The sequence below is a fragment of the Lontra canadensis genome, unplaced genomic scaffold (assembly GCF_010015895.1).
Source record: "Lontra canadensis isolate GAN:19392208 unplaced genomic scaffold, GSC_riverotter_1.0 scaffold13, whole genome shotgun sequence".
NCBI classification, from domain to species: Eukaryota; Metazoa; Chordata; class Mammalia; order Carnivora; family Mustelidae; genus Lontra; species Lontra canadensis.
In genome coordinates, this window is record NW_022631007.1 from 10,518,720 (window position 1) to 10,545,696 (window position 26,977).

At 51.2% G+C, this 26,977-nt stretch overlaps 1 protein-coding gene and 1 long non-coding RNA gene across 5 annotated transcripts in view; one reads left to right on the top strand and one right to left on the bottom strand.

Annotated features, from left to right (window-relative positions):
* Positions 1 to 6,391: 6,391 nt before the first annotated feature.
* The window catches only part of GPR55 (G protein-coupled receptor 55), a 37,108-nt gene continuing 16,522 nt past the window's right edge, over positions 6,392 to 26,977 (bottom strand). The window contains exons 1-2 of one of the 4 annotated variants that reach the window (XM_032857467.1): positions 18,418 to 18,519; positions 6,392 to 9,865 (exon numbers count right to left, since the gene is read on the bottom strand). In XM_032857467.1, the coding sequence (XP_032713358.1) occupies positions 8,895 to 9,865; positions 18,418 to 18,460 (1,014 nt within the window). In that variant the 5' untranslated portion in view covers positions 18,461 to 18,519 and the 3' untranslated portion in view covers positions 6,392 to 8,894. Of the gene's footprint in view, positions 9,866 to 18,095; positions 18,153 to 18,331; positions 18,520 to 26,977 lie in introns of those variants that run through there. The other 3 variants (XM_032857470.1, XM_032857469.1, XM_032857468.1) reach the window with 3 other exon arrangements.
* Positions 18,252 to 25,279, top strand: LOC116867742. Its single transcript, XR_004382657.1, has 3 exons — positions 18,252 to 18,351; positions 24,738 to 24,826; positions 25,094 to 25,279. It is a non-coding gene; the product is annotated as an uncharacterized LOC116867742 (long non-coding RNA).

Consider the following 26,977-nt stretch of genomic DNA (forward strand, 5'->3'; position numbering starts at 1 on the left):
ATATCCCAAGACAGAAAAACCATATGGCCAAGCACTTATATGAGGAGTAATGACTCCTAGGAGCAGATGATGAAGAGCAGAAAGAGGTCAGATAGCCTGGGTGGAGTGGGGAGCAGTGATCGTGGGAAGGGGGCACGGGAGGTGGGAGGGAGGAGTACGGAAACAATTCACGATCCTGCCAAAAACTGGAGCTGCTAGCAGGATAAGACCTTGGAGATGCTTTACGGTGTGACAATAATGTGCCCCCAAGAACTTTGGCATAAGTTTGGGCAAGGTCATCCTCTGCGAGTGGAACTCATTATATCAACACATTGGAAGAACAGTAATAATAATAAAATACATAATGATAGCGAAGCAACTGGTATGCCTCGCTTCACCAACTTAGATTACAGATTTTTTTACCTTTTTTTTCTTGCCCAAAGTCACTGGGCAGGGGAGTGGCCCCAATTTTCCCCAAACCCAAGGGTTCTCCCCACCCCAAAGAGGTCGGCTTGGCTTCCTCACCACGAGGAGAACCAGGGTCCCAAGAACCCACGGCTGCCGTTGCCTCCTGCTGCCACTAGGTGTCACTGTGGAAACTTGCTCGCACCGCGGTCTCCGCGGCCCCAACGGTGTTCTTTACACACACCTTCCGTCATTTCCTAAAACACAATCCTCCGGGCAGGGTGGCTGGGGGGGAAGGGACCTCCTGGGTCATCCACATTCCATGCGCCCCTCAGCCCCTCACCCTTTGAAGTGCGAACATCATGTCAGCCTCCCCCCTTTACTCAAGGTGACTTACTTTGACGGCCTCACTGTTCTTCCCTGCCACTGCTCCTTGGGTCACCCCTAGCACACCTGACAGAGTGTCTCTGCCTATCAGAGATCAGGGGTGGGGATACGGGTGTCTCTCCTGTCAGAACGCCCCCCACCTTAAGGGGCTACACAACAGGCGGGGCGGACCAGCTTCTGCTGAGCCCCAGTGCTCACAACCCCAAGAGGAAAAGGATGGCACTCTGGTGGCCCACATTTGCGTACCCAAGAGGGCACACAGGTGATCCTTCTCCTGAGGAAGAACATCTGTTTCCAGGTACTCTGCCTAAAGCAGGAGTTCTTAACCTGGAGGTCAGGCGTCGAACTCAGAGGAGTCAGGAACTGCCTGGGGAAAACCATTACACACTTATTTTCACTAATTGCTAATTGAAAGTATCATTTCCTTCCACCTTGCGAGCAGGCATCACACCGCAGTCATGGAGACAGTCCCTGGGACTTTGCCACCAACAGAAGTCACAGCAAATGTCACATCACTCCACAGCTGCTGCTGAAATTTCAAAATATTGTTTCAGCTCCGCTCATCGCTGACCCCAAATTATGATAGCTATTAAGCCTGGTACCAGAACTTCTTAAGCAAGGCCCGAAAACAGAAGCGCACCTGTGGCCATATCACAATTTTTTAAAATTTTGGTGACTGTATTTCAGTATATTGGGTTTCCTTAGTGATCTTATACATCTTACTTTATGCCTTTAAAACTTCTAGCCTGGGGGCCCCTGGATGGCTTAGTTGGTTGGGTATTGGACTCTTGAGTTCGGCTCCATTTCAGGGTTGTGGGACCAAGCCCTGCACGGGGCTCGGCACTGGGTGGGGAGTCTGCTCGAGATTCTCTCTCTCCCTCTTCCTCTGCTCCTCCCCCTGCTCCCGTGCTCTCTCTGTCTCTCAAATAAATAAATAAATCCTTAAAAAATAAAATATAAAAATAATATTAATAATATAAAATATTAATATCAATTTATATTTATATAAATATAAATGTAAAAAATTAAAAATTTTAAAAATAATAAAACTGCTATCCTGGGGAAAGCCCACAAGCCTCTCCAGACTGCAGGAGGAATCCATGGTACAAAACTGACCTGTGGCCTACACTGACAGCAACTAGCCACCACTTCTTCCTTTTTTAAAAAGAGGAACTCACCACAATTCTAATTCAATTCGAATTCAAAATAATTTCAATTCGAATTTGAAATAAATGTATTTATTGAGCCCTCACCAGTGCCAGATATTTTGCACAGGTGGCTGCCTCCTAGGCAGAGCTGAAGTGTGTCGCCAGCCATAGGAAAGCAAGGACAGGGCTAGAGCAGGGAGTCAGCCTTGACCTTTTGACCCAGCTCCTGAGCTTTCCTCATTCTCAGTCTGGCTGTCTCCAAGACCTTAGGAGCCCAGGCTGAGTGTAGCTCAGGGTCATGGCCAGCTCTGGCCAAAGGGGGAAGGTACTCTTGGGGAGCCCAATGTTCAGCCCGTGAGCTGCTCTGATCCCACAGGCACCAAGCAACCTTCCCTCTCCCGGGGTCACCCCAGGTCCCTGCCCCTGGCAGGCTTGGATATAAGCCTGACTGGGACCCCAGTGTCACAGCCTTGAGGGGGAAGAGAGCCAACCCTGTGACAGCCACACACTCCTGGGCTGATAATCAGCTGCCGGCTGCCAAGCCTCCCATCCCTGTTTGCACATCTGCTCATGATGGGCACTGCACAACTTTCCATCATTTACTAGAGATTTTCCAGGTGACACATGCCCTCTGCCATCCTTCTGGCTCTTTCTGGCTCCCTGGCCACCTCTGGTCTCCTTTCTGCCTTCCTCCCTTTCTGAAGCAATAAATCCTCTCTTGGAACAGCTTCTCCCACTTTCACCCCCAGGGGCTTTCCCAAATAAGTTTTTGTTTGTTTGTTTGTTTGTTTTCCTGCAGGGGGGGTTTGGTAAATAACATTTTCTCAATCTCATGAACAACTCCTTGCTACACTAGGTCCCGTCTTATTTCGGGCTGCTGTAGCATAACACCACAGGCTGGGGCCTTCAGCAACAGCCATTTATTTTTCCACAGTTCTGGAGGCCGGAAGTCCAAGATCCAGGTGCCAGCATGGCCAGGATCTGTGGACAGCCCTCTCTCTCTTCACAGACTACATTCCTTGATGTGTTGTCAGGTGACAGGAGGAGCAAGGAGCTCTTGTGGTCTCTCCTCAGGGCCCTCATGACCTAATCACCTCCCAAAGGCCCCCACCTCCTAGTTTCATCCTATTGGAGGTGAGGATTTCAACATATGAATTTGGGGGGCGGGACACAAACATTCAGTCCCCTTCCTGAGGGAGGTGGGAGGCGTGGGAGGTGATGTGCGGCCTTGTCCTTGGAATCAAATCATTCCTGTCACTGGCCCTGAGGCTCTCTCTGCTAACCTCCAGTGCCTGCCAGGTGCTGGAAGCTGAAGACCACCAGCTGAGTGCTGAGAAAGCCCACCACCCGCTCCCACCCCCCTCAGCCTGCCCCCTCAAGTTGGGGCTCTGCCCTGAACCAACTCCATGCCCTCGGAAAGTCTCCAAGGCACTTCGAGGCAAAGACACTGGGTCTGACTTGTCTAAAGGCCCCACACTTGGGCACCAAGGACCCCGGCTCTCTTTGCTCCCAGGGACTCTGTCTACCTTCCCATTCCACATTCCGCATTCCTTCCCAGAAGGAGGCCACTCACTCCGCCCTCTGTGGCTTCCCACCCTGACTGATACTCGGCCTCTATGTCTCAGGCCAAGCCACATGCGCAGCCCCAAACTCTCCTCCTGGAATAGAAGATCCAGACGAGTGGCGTGAGCTGCTCACCAAGCATTCTGCCTGCACTCCTCTGGGTGCAACTCATGGGGTGCATCCAGGCCCCCTTCAGGGAGGACCCACTGTCTCACTGCTCTAAGGCCCTCAAGGCAGGGAGTCCATTCTTCTGCTGGGCTCTCCTCCCCAGGTATTTCTGGGTTCTCCTCCTGCCAAGTTGCCCACACTTCTCCTTTCGGCCATGCCCCACGCGGCGGCACATGCTGGATTCCCATCCATGAGAATTCAGCTCCAGCTGCCCTTTGAAGTCCATGCCCAAGACTTACAGAAAGTGGAGGAAAAACCAAGCAAAAGGGTCCATATCCGCCCCCAGAGGTGGCCACTCCCAGAGACGGGAGCCCAGTGCTCCCTGTGGAGGGTGAGGTGTCCCCACCGATGTGGGGCCAGGCCTCTTGTTCGGAAGGCCTGTCTGCCCTGCAGGGAAACCCCACCACCCACCGACAGAGTTGTGGTCTGGCCCCGAACCTCCCACATGATCCCTGGGTTCCTGGACACAGTATGGTCCCCAAGTCAGCATCATGCCATGGGGAAGACACCGTCCATGAGAAGCCGCTGGGATCCTAGGATCTTGGAGGCTGGGGCCCTCTGATTCCTGCGTATCTCTCCTCCATCCTCTGTGGCCTCCCCTGGACACACAGACATGTCACTGTCACTGACATGGAGGTACCGCCCGAGCTGTCCTTGGAGAATAGGTCTGTCACTGGGGGCTGGGCTTTGTTGGGTTTGCGTGACTGCAGGTGTCCCCCGGAACCTCTGTCTCAACAGCTTCCCCTCAAAGGGAGCATCTTGGTGACACTTGCCCCAGTGATGGTCTCCGAAGAACAAAGGCTGTCTGACGCCCCCAAGGTGAAGTCGGGGCCCTCCACCAAGCAGAACCGACATCAGGCTTTGAAGTGACAAGGCTTCAAATCTTCCTTCCAAGACTTCAAAGCACAGAGCCCACACTCAGGTTGCAGCTCCCGAGCAAGGGGCCGGCGGCGGCTTTGTGGAGAGGTCACATCTTGCAGGCTCTTGGCAGGGGATGGGATGCTCAGGCTCAAACTGGCCAGGGGGAGGGGCGTCCTTGTGTCCTGCTTCAAGACCCATACTCCGTCCTCCTCGCCCTGCCGCCCACACTCCCACAGAGACCCGTTCAAGGTGGTGCGTCCTGGGCTCACAGGGAAGCCGGCTGCAGGTGGGAAAAGGAGAGAAGGGGTTGTGATGGTGGTTGTAGGGGGCATTTCCAACCCCCCCCAAAGTGCCATTCTTCTGGGTCTTGAGCCCCCACCCCCTAAGCAGCAGGGCTCCCACGGTGGCCTCACGGTGGAAGACAGTTCCATGTGGGAATCTCCCCCATCTCCACGTGGTACCTGAGTGCAGATGCCTGTGTCCCTACCCCAGGACGGCTCTGCATACCAGGCTCTCCTCACCGACCTATTAACTGAAGCTCTTTTAGCCTCTGCTGGTCTCCATGGTCACCTGCCAGCCCTCGGCCTTTTCAAGCATCTTTGCAGTTAGGCTTTATTTGTGGCAACTTGCTACAAGGCTGTGGTCTTTCAGTTTCACAGGCTCCCCAGAGAGGGATGCAAGAGGACCATGGAGCTCACGGACCAGCATTCTGCCTGTCAAAAGTCCCCCGGGGGCTGATATCCCCAAAGGAAGGTCAATCCTTCCCTGGAGGGGACACGGCAAAGACGGGAGGTGGCTCCTGGGTCAGAAGAGATGGCTGTGGCATTGATCTTCTTGGCCTGTCGTAACAAAATACCACAGACTTTGACAACAGGAGTATGTCTCACTGTTCTGAAGGCTGGACGCCCAGGATCGAGGTTTGACGTCTGCTCCCTTCTTGGGTTGCAAATGGCCACCTTCTCCCCACGTCCTCACACAGCCTTTCTCCGCGCATGCAGTGGGGCAGAAGAAAGCAAAAAGACTCTGGTGGCTCTTTCGTAAGGACACCAATCCCATTGTGAGGGCTCCAAGCTCAGGACCTCATCTAAAACAAAGTATGTCCCAAAGGTCCCATTTCCAAATACTGTCATACTGGGGGTTAGGACTCCAAAATATGGATTTGGGGGTTGAGGGAAGACACATAACAACTGTCCAGAGTGGGGATGTCCCCAGCCAGCCCGCAGCACCCAGGCCGCAACTTAGCTATGCCCGAGGTTGGGAGAAATTTAGGAGAAAGAGGTGGTCCAGGCCAGCACCTAAGAGCTCCCATTCTCCAGAAGCTCTGGATAGGCGAGCAGGATTCTCTTGTCAGGAGCCATGACAGAAAACTCAGATTTAACCTGGGAGAGTCAGACTCACACCACAGGTAGTTGGTGAAGGGAGGGGGCACAGTGAAGGACCTCTGGGGGGCTGGCCCTGTGTATTTCGCCCATTGGGGGTCAGCAGGCCACCTATGCTGGGCCACACAATGTCTGTAAAAGGAGCCTGGGCCCTTGGAAGCAGCTCCAGAGTCACGATGGCAGTGGGACATGATGGAGGGAGTGGGTGTGGCGGGCTCAGTCCTGGAGGGACAGCAGCTGGATCTGGGTGCGGGGGTTCTCTGTGGCCCAGCTGCTGCCACAGGGAGCCAAGTACACAAGTGGGTGTAGGGGTGTAGGGAGCTGCGCTGGGAGCAGTCTCGGGGTACTCCCGTACTCCCATACTCGGCATCCGTGCGGCCGCTCCAGCATGAGCCCTTCTTGGCTCTTTTGGCCAAGACGGCCGTGTCACCAGGCAAGGGATTCAGCGGCCGGCTCTCCCCTGAAGCCAGGGCTGCCCGAGTGCTCCCCATCACCACGTCACACAGCACCACAGAAATCCGTTTATTTGGTAAATCCGATTGATCAGATCATTTTCCCAATAAATTGTGCTACTTTCATGCATGTACCTATTACAAGTATCTCTTGGGTTTTTCCAGACTGGGAGGAAAACTATGGTCACACTGACGGCTGAGTAATATCCCCAAGCCTCCTTTACTGACAGGCATTTCAGCCATTTCCACAGCTGAGCTCAGAGTTCTCCAACTCACTGACCGCCCCTTGCTGGCAGGAGAGGGCCCCTGGATGCCTCAGCACCCAGCCTTAACCCCGGCCCTGACCTCTGCCCCTTCCATGCCCGGTGGACTGAGTGTGAAGCCCCCGGCAGAGCAGCCTGGCCGGAGGTCCTGGGTCCAAGCCCACTCCCACAGGCCCCGATGAGTCCTCTGTGACTTGCAGACTAGGAGTGGTCTGCAAGGAGAGAGAGAAGAGGCCTGTGTTCTCCCCCAGTGTGTTGGCATCAGTCAGGGGGTCTCCAAGGCTCCCCAACAAGCCCACAGTCACCACACCGACCTGATACTGCTGTCCCCCTCCAAGGACTTACACCACTCACAGACCTCTCCTCCCCTCCCGCCTCCTCTGTCACCCAGCTCTGGCAGGGGCAGGCTACCCATGAGACAAAATTTTATGTTTATGAACATCACAGGCATGACAGGTGGTCAGGGCATTGCTGTCTCCTCTTCTTAGGATGCCTGTCTGGCCCAAAGTACACGAGGAGATGTAAGCGCCTCGTGATGGGCTCCCAGTGCAAAGACAGACAGAAATTGGAGGAGAGGACTGATCGCACACATCCAGGGCCTCTGAGCCCTGTCTGGCACCAGCATCTGCTGTATGTAACAGCCTGGCTTCCTTAGAGCCTCTGGGCCGGATGGCCATGGCGCTGTAGGCACCTTGGGGCGGCTGGGTCTGCAGGACCCCCGCCCTGGCTGCTGCCCCCTGGAGGCCCTGCCTGCAGGAGGGGAGCCTCTGATCCTGGCTGGGATCACACCTCCGCACCCATTTCCACCCCAGCATTGACACTTGCTTCCTCGCCCTTTCCTGCCCCTGACCACCAAGTCAGCTGTGGCCAAAGCAGGAGGTAGAGAGGCTCCAGCCTTGGATGGCCCTCGTTCGAGCCGGGGATTCTCAAGCAGGAAGCAGCTCTGCACTCCATCCTTCCTCCCCGTCCCTCCACCCCCGCCTCCTTCACAGAGCCCCGGAGCTGCAAGCCTGGGGTTATCGCCCGATCTCCGCCTCCGCCTCCTGTCAGGCTTTTACCCAAACCACCCTCTTCCCCGCCACCCTGCCACCCTACCTTCCGTCCACCACTTAGCGGTGGAAGCTTCTTTACCTACAGGTAGAAAGTGGTTCTTTGCTTCCTCCAAACCTCCCCCTTTTTCACACGAAGCTCACCTCTTCCATCTCATCCCACTCACCCCGTCCTGCCAAACCACCCCACAGTTCATCCTTGTAATCGGTCGGCTCTCTGGAGCAGTCTGAGTCATCGGAAGGCTTGCTGTGGTCTTGGCAGACCCTCTTCGAGATCATTCGAGAAGCCAGGGCCAGATCGTGATTTCCATGGTTGACAGTCTCCAGCCAGGAACCGCCAGGAGCTGCGTGCCATCAAATGGTTTCTCCGATCCCCGGCTGGCTCGTTTTCTCCCTCCCAACCCCAGGAGAGGGACAGTCCTGTGGACAGTGCCACCCGGCCAGCCGCCCAGACAGGACTCGGGTGGGCGAGACAGGCACAGGGTCCTTATTCTCCTCTGGTGGACCCCAGTCAAGCCTTTTTCTCCTCGTTCTCAGTGAAACAGCCTCACGAACAGCCTCCCAGTCCGTTCAAGTTAGCAAGCCGGTCACGCTCAGGGAAGTCCCCTCTCCTAGGCTTGTCAATCACAAGCTATAGTTTCACCACGGCCCGGTTCACCTCAGCTTCCTTCATCCTTCTGCCGCTTTCTTGTGGGCATAGGAAGGCTTGGCTGGCTTTCTGGGTCTTTCTTCCCCATAGGAAATGTGGGGCTCTCTGTATGTCCTTGTTCTGCGCTCATCACCCCCACTAGCTGTGAAGTTACTGGCCTCCAGAGCCTGAGAAGGGACTGGGAACTACAAGTCTCCTTGACCAACCCTCTTGGTTCTCTCTCCTAACACCTCTCTCTTCCTTTCCAGAATCTCCCAGTCTAACAGAAGGATGGGGGGAGCTGGGAAACAGCCTCGCTCAGATGGTCTCCGTCTTTTCGATTCTTCTGCCTCACGCAGAAGTAAAGAATTCACATGGTTCTCAGGTCCTTCAAAGATTCCCAAATACTGGGTGATTTATGTTGAGCTGTCTGGGTGCGGGGGAAAGGTCTTTGGAGCATAATGAGCAAACACTGTGTTCAGTGAGCATCGAAAGGGAAAGCGTACCAGTAATATGCCACATTCGTCCATCACATCAGAAACCTTGCAACAGGGTATCTGCTACCAGAATCTGGGGCTGGAGTTTCCTTCCTCTGCATCAGTCTTTCTCTCCTTAGCCCCTGGTGGTCATGGTATCCTGGAGGACCAGCTGGGCCCTGGAAGGCCGGGGGGCCATGATGTCCATGCGGAACTCTTTGATGACAAAGTAGTAGCAGAAGACATCGAGGCAGCAGTTGACGTTGGAGAAACACATGGACAACTGCAAGAACAAGCTGATGCTCTGCTTGGAGCTGCATTCCACGATGAAGCCGTTCCGCACCAGGAACTGCAAGAAGAAGCCCAGATGGACGGGAAGAAAGGAGACCACGAAGACAGCCAGACTGGCTGCGATCGTCCAGATGCAGGCCTTGTGCTGGACCCAGTCCTGGGTGAGGTCCCGACGGCCGACCAGGATGCGGATGCTCCTGGAGGAACAGAAACCTATGACGCCCATGGGAAGAAGGAAGCCGAAGACCTCAAGGGGGAAGAAGACCTTGGCACTCCAGGTGCCATCGGACATGTTGTGGAAGCACGTGTACTTCTCCACCCTCCCATGGAAGCTGTAGATCGGGATGCTCCCGGCCCACACCAGGACCCAGATGGTGCCACAGATCCCCAGGATCTTCCTCGGGGACCGGAGATGGCTGACCAGGAACGGGTACTGGATGGCCAAGAATCGATCCAGACTAATGAAGCAGATGGTGAAGACACTCCCGTACATGCTGACGAAGTAGAAGCACTCCACCAAGGTACAGAAGAAAGGAGGGGGGGCGCGCACGTTGGACAGCGCCATCTTGAACGGAAGGGACAGCACCAGCAGCAGGTCGAAGATGGCCAGGTTGATCATGTAGATGGAGGTGGCGGCGTAATCCGGCCACCTCTTCTTCAGGAAGGAGCTGAAGCCTCGGATGGCCAATGCATTGAGGAGGAGACCCAGGAGGAACGTTGGGATGTGGACGGCCAGTTGCACGGTTTTCATCAGCTCGTCCACCTCATTGAAGGAACAGCTCTGGTTCTTGTTGAGCTGCGGGCTCATGTTCTTTCCTACAACACCAACGACATAGGAGATGAAGTCCCTCTCGTTCTCTACAGGTGACAGATCCAAAGGACTGTATCACACAGTCATTCGTGCCTACTGAATCACAATTAGAAAACGCTAGAAAGAAAATACCTCTAATCCTGCTGCTCAGTTATAAGGGCTGTTACCTTTTTGTATATTTCATTCCAAATTCTCTCTCTGTATCACAGGCGCTCACGCATGCACAGGTGTACGCAAGCCTTTCTCTTTTACAAAAATGGAAGTGTGTGTGAACATCTGTCCCTTGTTTTTAATCAGAACTCCTGCTGAAAGTCCAAACCCTGGCCCAGAATGGCTTCAGCAAAGGACCGTTTCACATAATTGAAAAACTAACCAGGGCAGGGCCGACCTGAGCTATGGATTGATCAGGAATTCAAATGCTGTTTCCAGGACCCAGACCCTCTTTGCACACTGTCCCTCTGCTGTCTGCCACCCATATCCTGGAAGGTTGCCACATCGGTTGGGGTTGGAGCTCAGGGAACCAGCACGGTTGGGGGAGGGCCCTCTGCCAAGGGCAGAAAGAGAACAAGAGGGCTCCCTGGGGTCTCTTTTCTAAGAGCACTAATCCCATTCATGAGCCTTGATCACCTCCCAAACTGCCCCACCTCCTAATACCACCACCTTGGGGTGGGGGTGGGGGGTATTTAGAGTTCTGTATGTGAATTTGGGAAGGGGGATGGGACACAAACATTCAGTCTGTAACAGTGGCCCTGGAGTAGATCAAACCCAGGAGATGTTCACTTGACCCAGACCTCCAGAACCAACGAGGCTGGACAGAGAATTCAGATGACCCAGACTCCGTGCACACACCTCTCCTTTCAGGGCACAGCTCTGCTGACGCGGCTGGTCTGTGCCAGGCCCAGGAGCACACAGGGCCCCTGCATGGGAGAGGCCAGTCACGCTAGCCCAGGGAGGCTCACTGCGCCTCTCCTGCCCTCAGGGACTTCCTGGCAGCAGGGGTGGGGGCCCAAAATGTGGGCACAGCTGAGAGAAGTGGCCAACATCACTCTTTACCCAGAATCCTGCGCTAGCGACCAATGCAGTCATTTGCTGAGTATCTGTTATCCAGCTAATTATTATTATTATTATTATTGAGAAAATATCCTATGCATTCAATAAGATCTTCAGACAGTACTGAAAGGGAAAGAAAGAAGGAAGGAAGGGAAGAAAAAGAAAGAAAGAAAGAAAGAAAGAAAGAAAGAAAGAAAGAAAGAGAGAGAGAGAGAGAGAAAGAAAGAAAGAAAGAAAGAAAGAAAGAAAGAAAGAAAGAAAGAATAGATAGATAGATGCAAGCCTCCATTGTACCCCAGGGCCTCAGCTGTCCTTTCCAGAGACAACTGTGGTTAACAGTTCTGTACATATTTTTCCAGAAATTTTCCAAGGATACACACACACACACACACACACACACACACACACACAAACGATGTTTCTTTACATTTAGAAAATATTACACCCATAGTACTGCCCCTTGCTTTTTCACTTTGTAACGATTCTTGGAAATTGTTTCCACATCAGCGTGTATGAATAGGCTTTTTCTTCTTAATGGCACACTTACATCCTGTTGTGTGGGAATACCTCAACCCATTTAGCCAACAGCCTGTTGACGAACATTCAGGTTTCATAGGGTTTTACTGGGAAATAAAAACTTCCACAGAGAGCATCCCCGTGACTTATTTCTTTGCTACACAGATTTCAGTCAGCAAGAGAAGCCCTGTTCTGCTGCTGTTTCTCATCAGCATAGCTCCCTTGAAAGCCTTGGGGAAGGAAGGCTTTGGGCATTTTTAAATTTGACTAAATTTGATCAAATACATTACAAGAAGGACTAGTTTCCTTTTCTTTCTGTAGAAAATACTACGAACTCATGATCATATATGTAGAGGCAATGAAAGACATAAAACAAAAATTTAAAAAGGCCCCTATGAGGGGCACCTGGGTGGCTCAGTGGGTTAAAGCCTCTGCCTTTAGCTCAGGTCATGATCTCAGAGTCCTGGAATCTAGCCCTGCATGGGACTCACCCCTCTGCCTGTCTCTCTGCCTACTTGTGATCTCTGTCAAATAAATAAATAAAATCTTTTTTTTTAAGTCTCCTATGAGGTGCACAAAGCAGCCAATTAATAAAAAAACTATTTTTCTGTCTGTAGTATCTATCAATTCTTAAAATTTGAATTCACTGTGATTTATTTTCTCATTCTCATTCTAAAGTAGGTGTTCCCTTTTATAGCTAGCTTTGTATTCCTTTATTTAAAGAAGGCCTCCCCCACCTGGAGTGCCAGGGTGGCTCAGTCAGTTAACTGTCTGCCTTTGGCTCAGGTTATGATCTCAGGGTCCTGGGATGGAGTTCTGCTCGGGCTGCTTGCTCAGGGGAGAGCCTGCTTCTCCTTCTGCCTCCCCCACTGCTCATGTTCTCTCTCTCCCTCTGTTTCACAAATGAATATTAAAAAAAAAAAAAAAAAAACTTAAAAAAAAAAAAAGGACGGGAGAAAATGGTCTGACAGATGCTGGGGCTTCTCTGACTTGATGGTACCAGATGGATATGTGGAAAAAGGCACAACTTAGCCCTCAGGGTTCTCCACCCAGACCATCCCAAAGGTCACATCTGAATTACTGACAGACTTCAAATGGGAACTTTTCAAAAGGTAATCTTTGAAGTTAGAGAAAGCATTCTATGGACTGGCAAAAAGAAATTAGTTTGGAAAAAAAAAATACTTCCACCTCATGGCAGAGTAAGCAGAAAATCTGAAAAATTAATCCTCTGAATTCCCTCTGAAAGTTCAAAGAAACCATCTTTTTGAAAGTCTTCTTTTTAAAAAAAAGACCAGGAACTTCTCTGGAATAAGATAAAAAGGATCCAGGCTGCAGCGAGAGATAAAAAAGTCATTTTTCTCAAAGATGGGCTGCCAGTAAAAGCCAGTCCCCTTGTGGTGGGAACCAGCAAGCTCCCCTCACTTGACCTGTTGCCACAGATAGGTCCTGAGCCAGTCAACCCAGGGGTCCACTGGCGTGGGGGTGGGAGGCTGGGAAGCGATGCTTAGACAGGGTTCCATGTTGGAGAGACAAATGCCTGTGTAGGATACAGGGGAGAGCAGGTCTGACATCTGTGGACGGAGAGAAGGAAAGAAGCTTCCGGGGGCAGATAATTTTTTCTCCAGTATCCAAGAAACAGTTAACAAAATGAATTATCTCCCTATCAAGAACAAAGTCTTCCATTAAAAAAAAAAAAAAAAAAAGGCAGAAATGATGTTGGGTATATTCTGACCACAATATGTAGAAACCTTCTTTTTAACATTTTGTTAAAACATTTTCACATCAAGTAATATACCAGGGGGGAAAAATACACAGAAACATCAGATGAATGATGTTCTTTCTTTATGAAGAGTATAAAAACTATATGATACAAAGATCCTCAGGAGACAAACAGACAAAGGACGGAGAGTTCCCAGAAGAGGATTTACAAAGAGATAAAATTTTTGCTCATCATTTCAACAAAGAAGCTAGTAAGGGTTCTATGAAACAGTCATCGATATGCTGCTGAGTGTACACAGCTTCTAGATTTGATAACTTAGAGGACAAGTCAGAGAAACCTTATTAATCTTTTATCCAGTCATTAAAAATTTACTTTAAGTAAATCCGGAAAAGCAAAAAAAGTCGTGTACAGAAAATGTGTTTACCTGAACATTTTTTGTGCTAGCAAAAAAACACACACGCATTAAATGCCACCCAGAGCTTAATTTCACGATGGTAAATCTACTCAATGGAAAATTTTTCTGTCTGATTATGTTATGTTTATGCTGACTGTGTTAAGTAAAAAAACCCACAAACTACAGAACGATACATTCAGAATGACTTCAACTATGATTTAAGAAAAAAAACCCACACATGAGAAAAAAAAAAAAAACTAGAAAAAAATTTCCATATGTCCAACATTGGTTACATTCTAACAGTTAGATGGTGGGTATTTATTCAGTCTTTTTTTTCTTTTTTTTCTTAAGATTTTATTTATTTATTTGACAGAGAGAGATCACAAGTAGGCAGAGAGGCAGGCAGAGAGAGAGGAGGAAACAGACTCCCCGCTGAGCAGAGAGCCCGATTCGGGGCTCAATCCCAGGACCCTAGGATCACGACCCACACCAAAGGCAGAGGCTTAACCCACTGAGCCACCTAGGCGCCCCCTATTCAGTTTTTTTAAATTTCTTTTAAAGATTTTTTTAAAAATGTATTTATTTGATAGACAGAGATCACAAGTAGGCAGAGAGGCAGGCAGAGATGCAGGCAGAGAGAGAGAGGGGGAAGCAGGCTCCCCGCCAAGCAGAGAGCCTGAATTGAGGCTCTATCATAGGACCCTGAGATCATGACCTGAGCCGAAGGCAGACGCTTAACCCACTGAGCCATCCAGATGCCCCAATGTATTCAGTCTTTTAAATCACCCTCTCTCTCTCTCCTCTCACCCCACCGTGTGTATATTTTTCTAATTAATGATGATATGAAAACAATTTAATTTTTTTAAGTTGTAATAAATGCTGGGAGAAAAGGAGAAAAATAAGAACAGCTTTTGACTTTCTCTTAAAAGAAGAAAAGTCTGAGAGAGTGTTTGAGACATGGCAGAGGTAGGAGTGAGGTTCACATAAAATTTAAAAGATGGCATTGGTCTAACCCGTGCTCAGCTGGTGAGACATCAGTGTTGCAGGGCCGAGGATGAACATTTCAACAGACAGCATCTGAGGGACCTGGGGACAAGGCATGACAGAATTGGAAGTGACAGATGAGAGAGCAGATGCCACCTCAGAGATGAGCAATGACCACAAGAACCTGATCGGTGATTTAAAAAAAAAAGTCTTCATCTGTCCACAGGTCAGCCATCACATCATAAAAATTGTGCCTAACATGAGGAGTGAATGAAGACAGACCCAAAAAGACATTCAAAATGCAGATTAGCCATGGAGAGAGGGTCAAGGGAAGGGAAGATATTTACATAAATCCTCCCAAAGCTTGGACAGCTGTAAAGAGAAACAAATGCTGGAGTGAAAACTTACATATTTTCTAAATCGGATTTTTCAGGTTAAATTATCTTGTCTATTGTAAAGGGACACAAGGAAGAGAAAATTCACAATAGAAACTAAATGTGAAAAACTACCATGTTTCTGTGTAGACAGCAGGGGTAACCCCGAGGAGGTTTACACAAATGTAACAATTACATAATAGAATTAGAGCACTCCCTGACCATGTTAACACTCCCTCTGAAAAAGGGCATTCATTAAAAAAGCCCAGACCTTTCCCCCCACCCCCACATAGGAAACACAGAGGAAAAAAAAAAGGCATGGACAGAGTAAAATGATAGGGCAATTTTGGCTTATCAGGCACACAGAACTCTAGGAAAAAAAAAAGAGAATATGACAAAGTAATTTTTGTTTCATAGAAAGAATTGAGAGAGTAACACAGAGACTTTACAGAGGTAAAAGTTACAATGAATAATTAAAACATAAAACACTTAATTTCTGTTCCAAGGCGCATAGCAAGGAAATACATAATGTATTTCTATACAGAACATGCCAGAAATGCAAAAAGAAGTAGAAACAGAAATATAATTGTAGGTAGAGACCTTGGTCCTCCCTTCCCCAAGTATCATCCATCAAGTACACAGAAATTTCGAACTCCTCCTAGCCCAATTAAAAAGGCAGATCAGTGAGGACCAAATCATAAATCAAAGGACTATGCTTTCTTTGGGAGACGACAAGGATCTTTTCACCAAACGGATGCCGTTCTTGGGCCCAGCCCGGGTCTCCAAGACAATGGCAAGTCTATCCTCTCTCCCTCAGACCATAAAGAAAGCACAACTATTTGTTGAACACCGTGACATTAATAATAGATAATTGGTACTTTTATGCAATCTCTTAAATGGTCTCTTAAATAATGTGTGAGTCACAGATAAAATCGGAACTACATTACTAAAATATTGGAAAAGAATTTGTTCTTTTTTTATTTATGTATACACAAAACACAGAGGCAGTCACGGCTTACAGGGAAATGGGCGTTCTTAAGTATTCTCGCAAACAGGAAAAATGGTGACAAATGAGAGGAGACAGGCTCTACTTAGAGGATCTAGAAGAGGAACTTGGGGTGACAGTGGCCTTTGCACCACTCTGATCACCTGCATGCTGGGGATTGTCTTTCTGCTGGGGCTGCCTGTGGACGGGCTAGAGAGCCACAGCCCAGGAGAATATGGGGAAAGGACTAGAGTCGCTCGTGATCTATAAAAGAATAGACATTTTAGCATCCCCCAGTGCTCAAGACACGCTCCCCTGTATGACTTCACAGAACAGGCTCCAGATGCCACAGAGACGGACCAGCCTTGCTAACGGAGTATCTGAGAGCAGACAGAGCAGCCTTTCTATGTAGTGAGCTCTCTATCACCAGAGGTATGTAAGCAAAGGTAGGAGATCTGTTTATCCAGAATGTTGTCAGGGGGATTCACACATACGTAAGGATTTTTTTTTTCCAACCCTGAAATGGAATCTTCTCTCAATATATTAACACTTTCTTGTATTTGGTGAAGAGGAGAGAAAATAGTCTGTGTGTGAAGAGGGATGGGCCTGGCAGTCCAGAGGCTTCGGTTCCTGGCTCTTTCTGGCTGTGGGGCCTCCATCTGGGTTCTGGGTTCTCTCCTCCGAACAGCGAGCTGGGAGCCCGTGGCCTCCCCGAGCTGGCTCTCTTCCTGCCGTCGGGTCAGGCTCTGGGCTCTGATTCCTGCAGCTGCCTGGGCCCGGCTCCCACCCAGGGCAGCCCCAGAGCTGTTACGCACAGCCTCAGCACCTGAACCCAGCTGTGTGGCTCAGAACAAGCCAACCCTTCTTCCAGCAGCAGACAGACTTTCCAGAAACACCAGCAACAGTAAGAATGGAACTTAACAAGGTTTGAGGGCTGAGAAGGATCCCCATCCCCCTCTCTTTTGCTGCCAGACTCCTCATCCACATGGAGCACTGTGGTATGAACCACCTAAGAGAAGGGAGGTCCAGCCATGACTGAGCAGAGCTGGTATACAGCCCGAGGGTTGTAGTTTGAGGAGGAGCACTCCCCTGGACCAGTGTCATCCAGGTTCCTTGCCAGCAGTTCCCATCTCCTTTGGGGTGAGGCACTGAAGTCCACGGTTAGAATATAAATATTTACTTGGATGTGGTTATCTGCCACTAACACCATAGTGTAAATAAAGCCATCTGTCTACACCTGAGCTAGGCTTCTGGGAGACACGATGCAAAAAGGAACAGGACACACAGGGGACAGACCACACAGAATCTCCCAGACTCCAAGATTTTGCTGGAGCTGTACCCTGAGCCTCGCGGGTTGGAGTGGGGTTGGGGGAGCGGGAGGTTCAGTTCAGGGACTTGAGATGTGGCTGTCCCTATGCTAAGTGTTCTGCAATGGGAACTTGGCACCCTCCTGGAATGTTGTTATAATCATGCCCATTTTACAGATGAGGACACTGAGGCTCAGAGAAGCTAGAGTCTACCCAAGAGCAAACAGGTGGTGAGGGGTCTCACTGGCGCTCACTGAGTCTCTCCTTTATCTTCTCCACCCCCACCTCAGCTCCCCATCAGCATCACCAGCCCGAATATCCAATATAACCAGGAGCCCCCCAGTTCCCTCTTCCTTACTTTCTGGCATGTCCAGTTCCACTTAACATCTCTTCTTTCTCTGCAGACTCTCCCCTTCCCTCCTAAGAACCTCATTCTTTTCTTCAAATGCCCACTTCTCTGATCTACCTGCATCACCATGGCCCAATGGGGCCGTCCTTCAGGGTACCATAGGGGTACCCATAGGAAATAATCCAGTCATAACACATCAGAGCAGTCAAAGCTGCCCTCTTGCTTCCTGCACGATTGAGCACTTCCATCACTCACTGCTCTCAAGAGCCCCATGAGGGGGGAAAAAAAAAAAAACATCATTACTCCCATTCTCCAGAGAGGTACATCGAGGCCAGGAAGTTTATACAACTGGTAAGGGGCTGGCCGGGGATCCCAAGCCCAGCTGTGGCCTGCCTGGAGCCCGTTGCTTGGGGGCTGTCAGGTGATTCCTTCGAGTGTGTCATCTTGGGCTGTGGGTGCTTTCCAGGCCGGGTTCCGGGAGAGCAGGCAGCCAGGCCAGCAGGAGGTGATGGCACGCAAGCCGAGCTCCCCTGGGGAAAGCTCCTGGGCTACGTACCGTGAGATGTCTCCACCCCAGCAAGAAGCTGCAACCTTGAGTCAAATCAGGAGGAAATTGAGGGTTGGTAGGAAATGTCACTAATATCAGGAGTCCTCTGCTTGCCGTTGCTATTTTCACAGAGACTCTGTGGGGGCTGCTGGGCTGCTGGCCCTCCGGCCATCGGGGATGCTGGGTCTGCGCAGGTCTGGACAGAACCCAGACCACGGAGGCACCGCTGGCCTCAGGAAAGTTACCTGCTGTCCGGGAAAGCCAGGTCAGTCCGTGGCTCTGTGCCTGGGTTTTAGTAAGTGGCCCCGAGGGGGGTGGGTGGCGCTGTTACCTGCTGGGGGTCCAGTGCAGCTGAGTGAGCTGCGAGACGACATTTGTCCTCCCAGCTTGGTGACCAGCCTGCTCCGGAGAGAGCCACTTCCCTCTCTGGGGCTTGGCTTCCTCATCAGTAAAATGAGGGGGGTGGGACCAAGATGCTTTTCAAGTGGCTCTCCGGTCTGGTCTGGAGAGGGGGTCCCTCCCCACTGAGTAGAACCAGAATGGGGCAGGGGGAGCCTCTTTCCAGGAAGAAAATCTCCCTGCTGGGACCTCTCTTGCTCACTCAGCTTCCAAAAAGCAGGTGGGGCTCGTGGGGGTACAAGGAGCGCAGCAGGGTGCTTGCAGGGGTGTTAAGAAGCTTGTGGAAAAGCCGGGCGTCACCAAAGGACAGCCAATGTTGAGAAAACACTATCCTGACTCCCAGCCCTTCTGGGGGATTAGGATGTGGGACTGCTGCCCACACACAGAGGGGCACAGGGAGCAGGAGATCCCATTAGAGACCAAAGCACAGGCATGCAGTGACTTTCGGGTGTCTACAGGAATCTAAACTCCCCAAAGTCAGTCTGGGTCATTCATCCAAGCATATGGTCATCTCTGCAGAAATAGCAACCCTGTGTGACTGTGGGGAGGTCACCTGGCCCCCCAGAGCATGGGCTCCCTGTCGTGGGGCAAAGGGGTTGACAGAACTGACTGTGACCCCCTTTTAAGTTGTCGTTATGGCTCTGGTCGTGCCCATGCTCGTGCTACGGGCAGAACCAAATTCACTCCCTGCCCTGGGCCCCCAGCTGGCTTGGGAGGGGTCCCCCACTGAGGGGCCCCCAGAGATGGATTCCCCACTCTGCCCCTCCCCAAAGGGAGCCTTGGCCACCTCCCATTCTAGCTATCTTCTCTTTTCACGAATATTTCTGTTGTATTGCTGTTGCTTTTTACCTAAAATTTTGAGTACATGCTCCTGGTTCAAATACATTGGTAAACACAGACAGTAAGATGTCTCTGCCCCCCACCACTGCCCACCCCCCAGTCCAGTGTCCACCCCCCTCAGGGTACCACTGATGACAGCTTCTTCCCAACCGTCATACCAACATATGCACATTTGTGTTCCAATTTTCTCCCTCTTTTAACACAGAAGATTGAGTCCTACGTGGGTCTGAGTCATCTCTCACCCTCCCCTCTTGAAGAGCTTTGCTAATGACCCTCATCAAGGGCATAACGGTGGACCCCCGGCAGGAGAGTGTAAGCCTGAGAAACTCTCCTAAGCAGTAGGCAAGGCAGGGACTCGCCCAAGGCCTCACCCACGGCTCCGGCCTGTCCAGCCAGCTCCTCTCCGTGCCCTGCCCCCGCCCTGCCCCTGGGAAGTCACAAATAGGAAAACTCTTTTTCTCAGAGGTTCCTTATGCCTCCCAGAACCAGCATCCCTGGTCTTGCCCACCCTCTCATCTTCCAGAACAAACCTAAGGCCGTGGGAGCCTAGGGGAAGCGGGGGAGGGGGTTCCACCTGCCCACCAGTTGGGAAGACTAGAGTAGGGGGCTCATACCTCCAACCTGACCAGTGTCCTGGGCAGTATCTGAGCTTCACGAGCCACTTCGTGTAGGGCGAGGAACAAGCCACTTTGACTGGGTTTGCCAAAGAGCGGCTCCCCGGCACTTGGGGACTCGCCACACCCTCTCCTGATGCGCTGCTTGAATTTGTTCCCTTAGTGATTAAAGTTCTCCCTCTACACATGGGCCATCGCCTCTGGGCTTGCCCACTGGGTGCATCACAGGGCATCAGAGCTGGGATGCCCCCCAATCCCACCATGGGGGAGCTGCTCAGGGACCAGAGACAGGGATGAAGTGCAGACAGAAGATGCTAGAAGCATAGAGAACAGCCTATATGCAGACAGGAGGAAGGAGAACTGTGATGCTCTGGGTGAGGGCCAAGGGGCTCTGTGCAGCTGAACCCTGGGGATGGAGGAGACTGGCAGGAGCTGAGGCTGGAGGGCTGGCTAGACCAGAGAAGGGCAGGGGTGCTCAGAGGACCTAGGGGACAAGTGCAATGGACCGGAAGCCATCCCATCACAGAGAAAGTTCTGGAATGGTATGATGCCTTTCTTCTCACACCCATCCAAATCAGGACCAGCTACAGTGGGATGGGCAGTTCAGGGAATGGACACAAGACAGACTCCCTCATGTGGCAGGGCCAGAGCAGGTTGGGGGGTGGACAACAGCAGAAACAGGAAGGAATCAGGATTAAAAGAGGGTGTGTGAGAGAAGGGTAGCCATCATCTGAGGCAGTCTGATTCGAGTGAGAGCCATGCCATTATTAGCTGCTTTGTAAACTTGACTCATTGCCTAACTTCCGTGAATGGCAGCCATACATTCCTTCAGTCCACAAGTGTCTATCGGTCACCAGTGTGTACCAGACAGTGGTGATCAAGATGGTAGCACTTCTCTCAAAAACTGTTTTCAGGAGCTGGCATGACAAGGGCGGGTGAAGGCACTGGCCAAGTGTCCAGTACTTGATGACCCCAAGTCCCCCAGCTCCCAGTGACATTATGTCAGCCTCAAGGGTCTTGGGAAAAAGAGCAACATAAAGAACAGGACCTTCCTCATTGCCGAGGGTGGGGTCCCAGATATAAGAAGAGGTCTCAACAGAGAGACTGAGGACCAAAAGGCAGGGAGAGCAAGATGGGTCCAGCCCCTCCCACCCTCTGATCCAAACCTCCAGGCTCTGCCATCTTCTGTCCCCAAGCCAGCCCTAGGCATTCAGCCTGCACGACCCCACTGGAGCAGAAATGAGGCGCTTCCTGGGGTCTGAACCAAGTCCCCGATGCTCTTCCCCACCCCCTCATCCCCGTGTTTCCCTCTAGTTGCTCCAAAACACAGATGGACCTTAACAGCCATCCATAGAGATCCAAAACATTCAGCCTCCTTGAACGTGGGCACGGGGCAGTTGACAGCATCAATGTCAAGGCAAGGCGGGGTAAAACACATGGTGGGAGGTGGGGTGCGGGGAGGGGGACTGCAACCCTTTAGAACTGGCCCCTTTCCCCTCCCACACGCCCCCTCCGGCTCTCACTGGAAATGTAGCTGTGAGGTTAAGGCATAAAGTTCTGGACTCTCAGAGCTGGGTGTGGGCTTTCCTTCCGTTCCTGCCACCACCGCTTCAGTAAATGGTTTTCTGAGCTTCCCGCTCCCCACATCGTCCTGCCTGTAGCCAGGTAGGGTCCTGATGGGATTATAAAGACCCCGGGTTTCTGGAAAAGACAGACATGCAAAGCTTCCTCTCCGCTGAACTCGAGAGGAGAGGTTTTGTTATTTATATCAGAAAGACGTCCCACTACCAGGGAGCAGCCCAACATCTCAGAACTCTAAGCAGAGACACCCCCCGCCCCAGGTTAACACAAGGGCTTCCCTGGTCTGGGCTCACTCACCGATGCCTTGCGAGGGGCATCAAAGGATCTCCCAGGACGTTCTTCTGCTCACCTGGCAACTCAGGCCCCCTGCCTGGGCCCTGGGCTCCATAGCACCTGTCAGAGGCCACTAGTATATTTCCTAGGGACGTGTTGGGGGTTGGGAAGGGTGGATGCTTTTGAAATATTTTGTTCTTCATGTTTCCTTTTGCATAAAGTACAAAGCTCTAGCCCACGTGTCTATCGTGGGGTTAATAATTGCCTTCCCACTTCCGTTATTAAATGTTACCATATTATTCGTGAGCGTTTTCTCCCCATGCCACCTTCCCACCCCTACCCCTTGTGCACACATATTTATACTTGTTTTACTGCATGGAAATTGTCCATTTGGGTGTAAGAGTACGTCCTTTTGTTCCCACGAACTGTCTTGGGCACTCTAATAATGTGTGTATTTTCCTTCTGCCACAGTTAAAGTACGGTATTCATTTCGTTCCTGGAAATCTTTGCATTGATTTTTTCTTTTAATCCTAGGTTGGAGGATTAAAAAAAAAAAAAAAGTCCTCTCCAATACCAAACGCCTGGCAGGTCAGAGCTGGGGGTGGGGTCGCAGGCACCCCCCCAACTCCTCTCTAGGGGTGAAGGCAACATTCCCATTCTAATGCAAAAGCCCTTAGTGGGGGGGGGGGGCTCCTGCCCCCAGACTCGGAGTCCTCCACCTCTGCTGACTCATTGTCATTGAATACCTGCCCTTCCTGTCCAGCCAGGTTCAGAATCCACCGCCATCATCCCAACCCCCACAAGGAGACTTCATTAATGACAGCGACAGCACCTTCCACCATTCATACCAAGAGTCCTAAGGATCAGTCAGCAGACAACGCTCTTGACAAATAAAATCAGTTCATTCTCCAAACCGCCTATGAGGTATAGACTATCATTAGCCTCATCTACAGACAGGGAAACTGAGGTGCAGCACGGTTGAGTCATGAGCCTACAAGGGCCCCAGGAGGTTAGAGTAGAGCTGGAGTTGGAAAGGGTCGCGCACTCAAAATGGTGATCGTGGAGGGGCGCCTGGGTGACTCAGTGGGTTAAGCCTCTGCCTTCGGCTCAGGTCATGATCTCAGGGTCCGGGGATCAAGCCCTGCATCCAGCTCTCTGCTCAGCAGGGAGCCTGTTTCGCCCCCCTCCACCCTCTGCCTGCCTCTTCACCTACTTGTGATCTCTCTCTCTCTGTGTCAATTAAATAAATAAAATCTTTTAAAAAAAATAGAAGAAAATCGGGGCGCCTGGGTGGCTCGATCGGTTAAAGCCTCTGCCTTCAGCTCAGGTCATGATCCCAGGGTCCTGGGATGGAGTCCCGCATCGGGCTCTCTGCTCAGCGGGGAGCCTGCTTCCCCCTCTCTCTGCCTGCCTCTCTGCCTGCTTGTGATTTCTGTCTGTCAAATAAATAAATAAAATCTTTTTTAAAAATGGTGATTGTGGAGATCCAGGATCCCTTTCCTGGCACAAGGCTGTCCAGGGAACTCAGCCATACCTGCTGCCCATCCCACCTGTCTCCTCAGGAGAATGTCCTCCCTCCCTCCAGTTGTCACTGCTGCTGATGAGGGGTGCCCTCAGCCCCCAGAAAATGTTAGCAGATGTCCCAGGAACAGAAATTCATCCCCTACTTGTTGATTTTGAAGGTAGAAAATTATTCATGACTTGGCTGGGTACCTGCTCTAAGGTGACCAGAAGTTTTCATTTACATTAAATCATTTTAAAAACCACAGAGACTTCTGTAGAAGGACATTAAGTTCTGTTTCATGCGGAATGTGATGTTGTATGAAGAGAAAGCCATTACGGAAGGGAAAGTTTTAAGTATTCATCAAAGTAGCTGGACCTACACCTCTTCTAAATGAACTCCCCAGTGAGTTCTCACCCACATGGGGGTCCGGCCAGGGTCACCCAGTCAGTGCTCCTCCTCGGGATCGGTCCACAGACCAAGAAAATGTGACAAACTGCTCTGTGTCCATACTGGGCACATACAGGCCCTCCGAGTTCCCACTGGGAGGGGGTGGCTGGGCTCAGTGGACTCAGGGTACCTTTCCCTGCAGGACTGTGCCCCTCCCCAGGGCCAAGTGCAACCCCCCCTTGAAGGAGCAACAGCCCCGGGTGCCTGGTACTTACCCCATTCCCCAAAGCCAGTCTCCCCAGGCGACAGCGACCTGGGGTCCCTTTGGCAGAGGGAGGCTGTGGCACCACAGGAGGGGTAAAGCCCTGCTAGAAGGGGCTGGGGCCTGGAGGCTTGCAGGGTGGGAGGAAGAAGGGATGTCTGGGAAGTTCGGGGTCTTCCTTATCAGGTATCAGGTCTTCCTTACCCAGGCTTGGCCTCAGAAGTCCCTGACTTTGGTTTCTGAGGTCACACCTGTAGCCACCCTACAGCATCCTAGCCCTAGAGGGGCTCTGGTCAGCCTGTCCTGCTCCCATGCACCTCCCCTGCTCATCACTTCCCTGTCCACCTCGAAAACTCCCCTTCAGTGTCAACAGCTCGTCTGCCCTCAGGGGGGCACTGGCCTCAGCATTTGGGCCGCCCATTAAGGGGGGACCTTCACCACCCTGGCTGTTTCTTCTCTGAACCTCCTTGAATGAAAGCTCATTGCTTTCCTCCTCTGGTGACAGAACTCGGAAGCTTCTAACCCAGCCTGGCTCTAGAATCACAAAACCTCAGTTTTCAAAAGGCCCAGGACCTCTCTGCTCTTCTCTCACCAAAAGCCGGGCAACGATCTCAAATTCGATGTTGGTCCCCACTCTCTCAACAACTCCCACCACCCACCACCACCCTCCCAACCCCAGCTCAACCAGCTTTTTCTGCCCCAGGACCTCGGGGAGGTAGGTGTGGGTGACCAAACTGTGGGAGACCAAACTGAGGTGACCAACAGCTATTCACAGCCTGAATCTTCCACAGAAAGCCTCAGCCCCACGTTCTTGGTATCAGGGAAGGTGGACACAGGCCAGACGCAGAAGGAAAACCCAGGCTCGGCCAGTCTGAGCATGGTGAGTAAAGTCCCCAGTCTTGCCCCAATCCTGGGGCCCCATCCAGTTCATTCAGTGAGGACACTTCCTGGGCAAGAGGCAGCTTCCCCTCAGGAGACCCCAGTGCTACCTGGGGTGGGGTGAGGGTGACCAGGTATCCTGGGTGCCCGGGGCTGTGGGGACCTCCAGGACAGTCCCTGACAAACATGGCCCTAATGGTCACCATGGGTCGGTGAGGAAGTTTGGGGACTGGTCCTGTCTCCAGTCTTCGGGTTTCTCTCCCTACAGGGTCCCTGTTTCTAGCTGCCTGTGTCCAGGCCACCCTGATACTCTGGCTTCCGGGATGCATGAGTGTCCCACCTGGATGAATGAGCACACGCAGGAGCATTCCCTGAGGAGATTCCTGGATCTGAGAACCAGGTGTGTGTGTGGGAGGGGGGAACAGGTACTTTTCCTCTTGTCATCACAGATGGCTGGCAGGCACCCCGCTTTCAACACTACAGGGAACCACGTTTCCGAGAAAAATCTCCTGGAGCCACAGCGAGACAAAGGGGTTGTATGTCACTTGGGGCAGCCCTTGGCTGTCAGGCTGAGGAAATGTCTGGAACCTACCAGAGAAGCAGCTTCAGGTTACACGGAGCGGGGCTGTGGAGGCTAGAGGGTGTGGTCCCAGGCCCAGCAGCCAGCCCCAGCTCCGGCCCAGGCTCCTGTGGGTATGAGAGGCCCAGGCGCTGAGGGATGATGGCACCCCAGATGTCTGTTCATTATTTTCTTTGTCAGGAAGTCGGTCCTTCTTAACGGACTCCTAGCGGGCCACAAATGGGGAGCACATCACTTAGCCATCAAAGGGGGTTTTGCCCAATTGGTTCAGTCCCCAAGTCCAGAATCATTGGGCTGGGTGTTGTGGTCTTTCCTCAGATCTTCATGACTCACAGCCAGAATTACACACACCGATCCTGAAACACACACACACAGTCATAGACACACAAGCATGTGGGTATGCACCTCCCCCACACACACATGCAGACGCAGAGACACGCCCTAACCTAGAAACACACACACAAACACACACACACCACAAACTCATCCAAAGATACATGTGCAGAGACATAAGGACCAACCCCCTCCACATGCCCCCAAGGACACACACACACATTAACTCCCCCTTACACACACTCACATTCAAAAATACACATATTTGGCTAATCACACAAAATCCGCAGACCAATCGTGCAAGTGTGTAAGGAGATCTAAAGTCAGAAAACCACATGCGTGCACACACACACACATGCACACACACACACACACACACAGACCTAACACTCTCAGATGACCAGTCCCGAACCACATACAAATTCTATGCAGCTCTGTCCAACCATACAGCTGACCCACGGCCTCCTGTCGCTGCCCATGACCATGGTCCCGGTGTCCCAAGCACCCTGTGCCAGAGCCCTCAGCAGGAGAAAAGGTGGCAGATCATTCAAGAGGCTCCCAGAAAGGAAAGAGCCAGGGGGCAAATTTGGCCAGAGCCGGTGACAGTGACATAAAAAGTCACCTTCCTGCCATATGGCTGAATCCAACTTACTCATGGTGGCCCATGGGCCAGGGGAAAGCCCGCACACCTCCCACCACCTGAGGATGCAGCTGGAGAATTTGAAAATGTTCCTGCAGGCTGCATTCCAAAAGTCTTTTGGTTCTCAAAGAGCCCCCAACTCAATCAAAACAACTAAAGAAAGAACCCTATGGAGAATTACATATGAGAAGTGAACAACGCAGTGCTTATGAAAGTGAAACATTTGGCTAATTAGGATGTATCTTACACGAAAAAATTGTATTTGATGTTTAGCGACACGGAAAAATATGTAAGTTATATCATAGCTTTAAGGAAATAAACTTGGATGGAATTTTTTATGAGGATTACAACGATGCCAGTAAACAAGCAGTCGACAACGGGAAATAGGAAAGAAAATGCAAGTGATGGGAGGAAATTCCCTTTTCCCAGACTTCTGCAAAATGGACAAATAAAAATTAAATCTAGCTAGCCACAGAGAATAAGGTCACCATCTCCAGCGTTTAGAGATACCTTCTTTGTAGAAGCAGAAGGAGTCCGGTTTAGCGAGTTTGATGCTGAGGACACACCCGCTTGCTAATTTGTCAATTTGGAAAGATCCA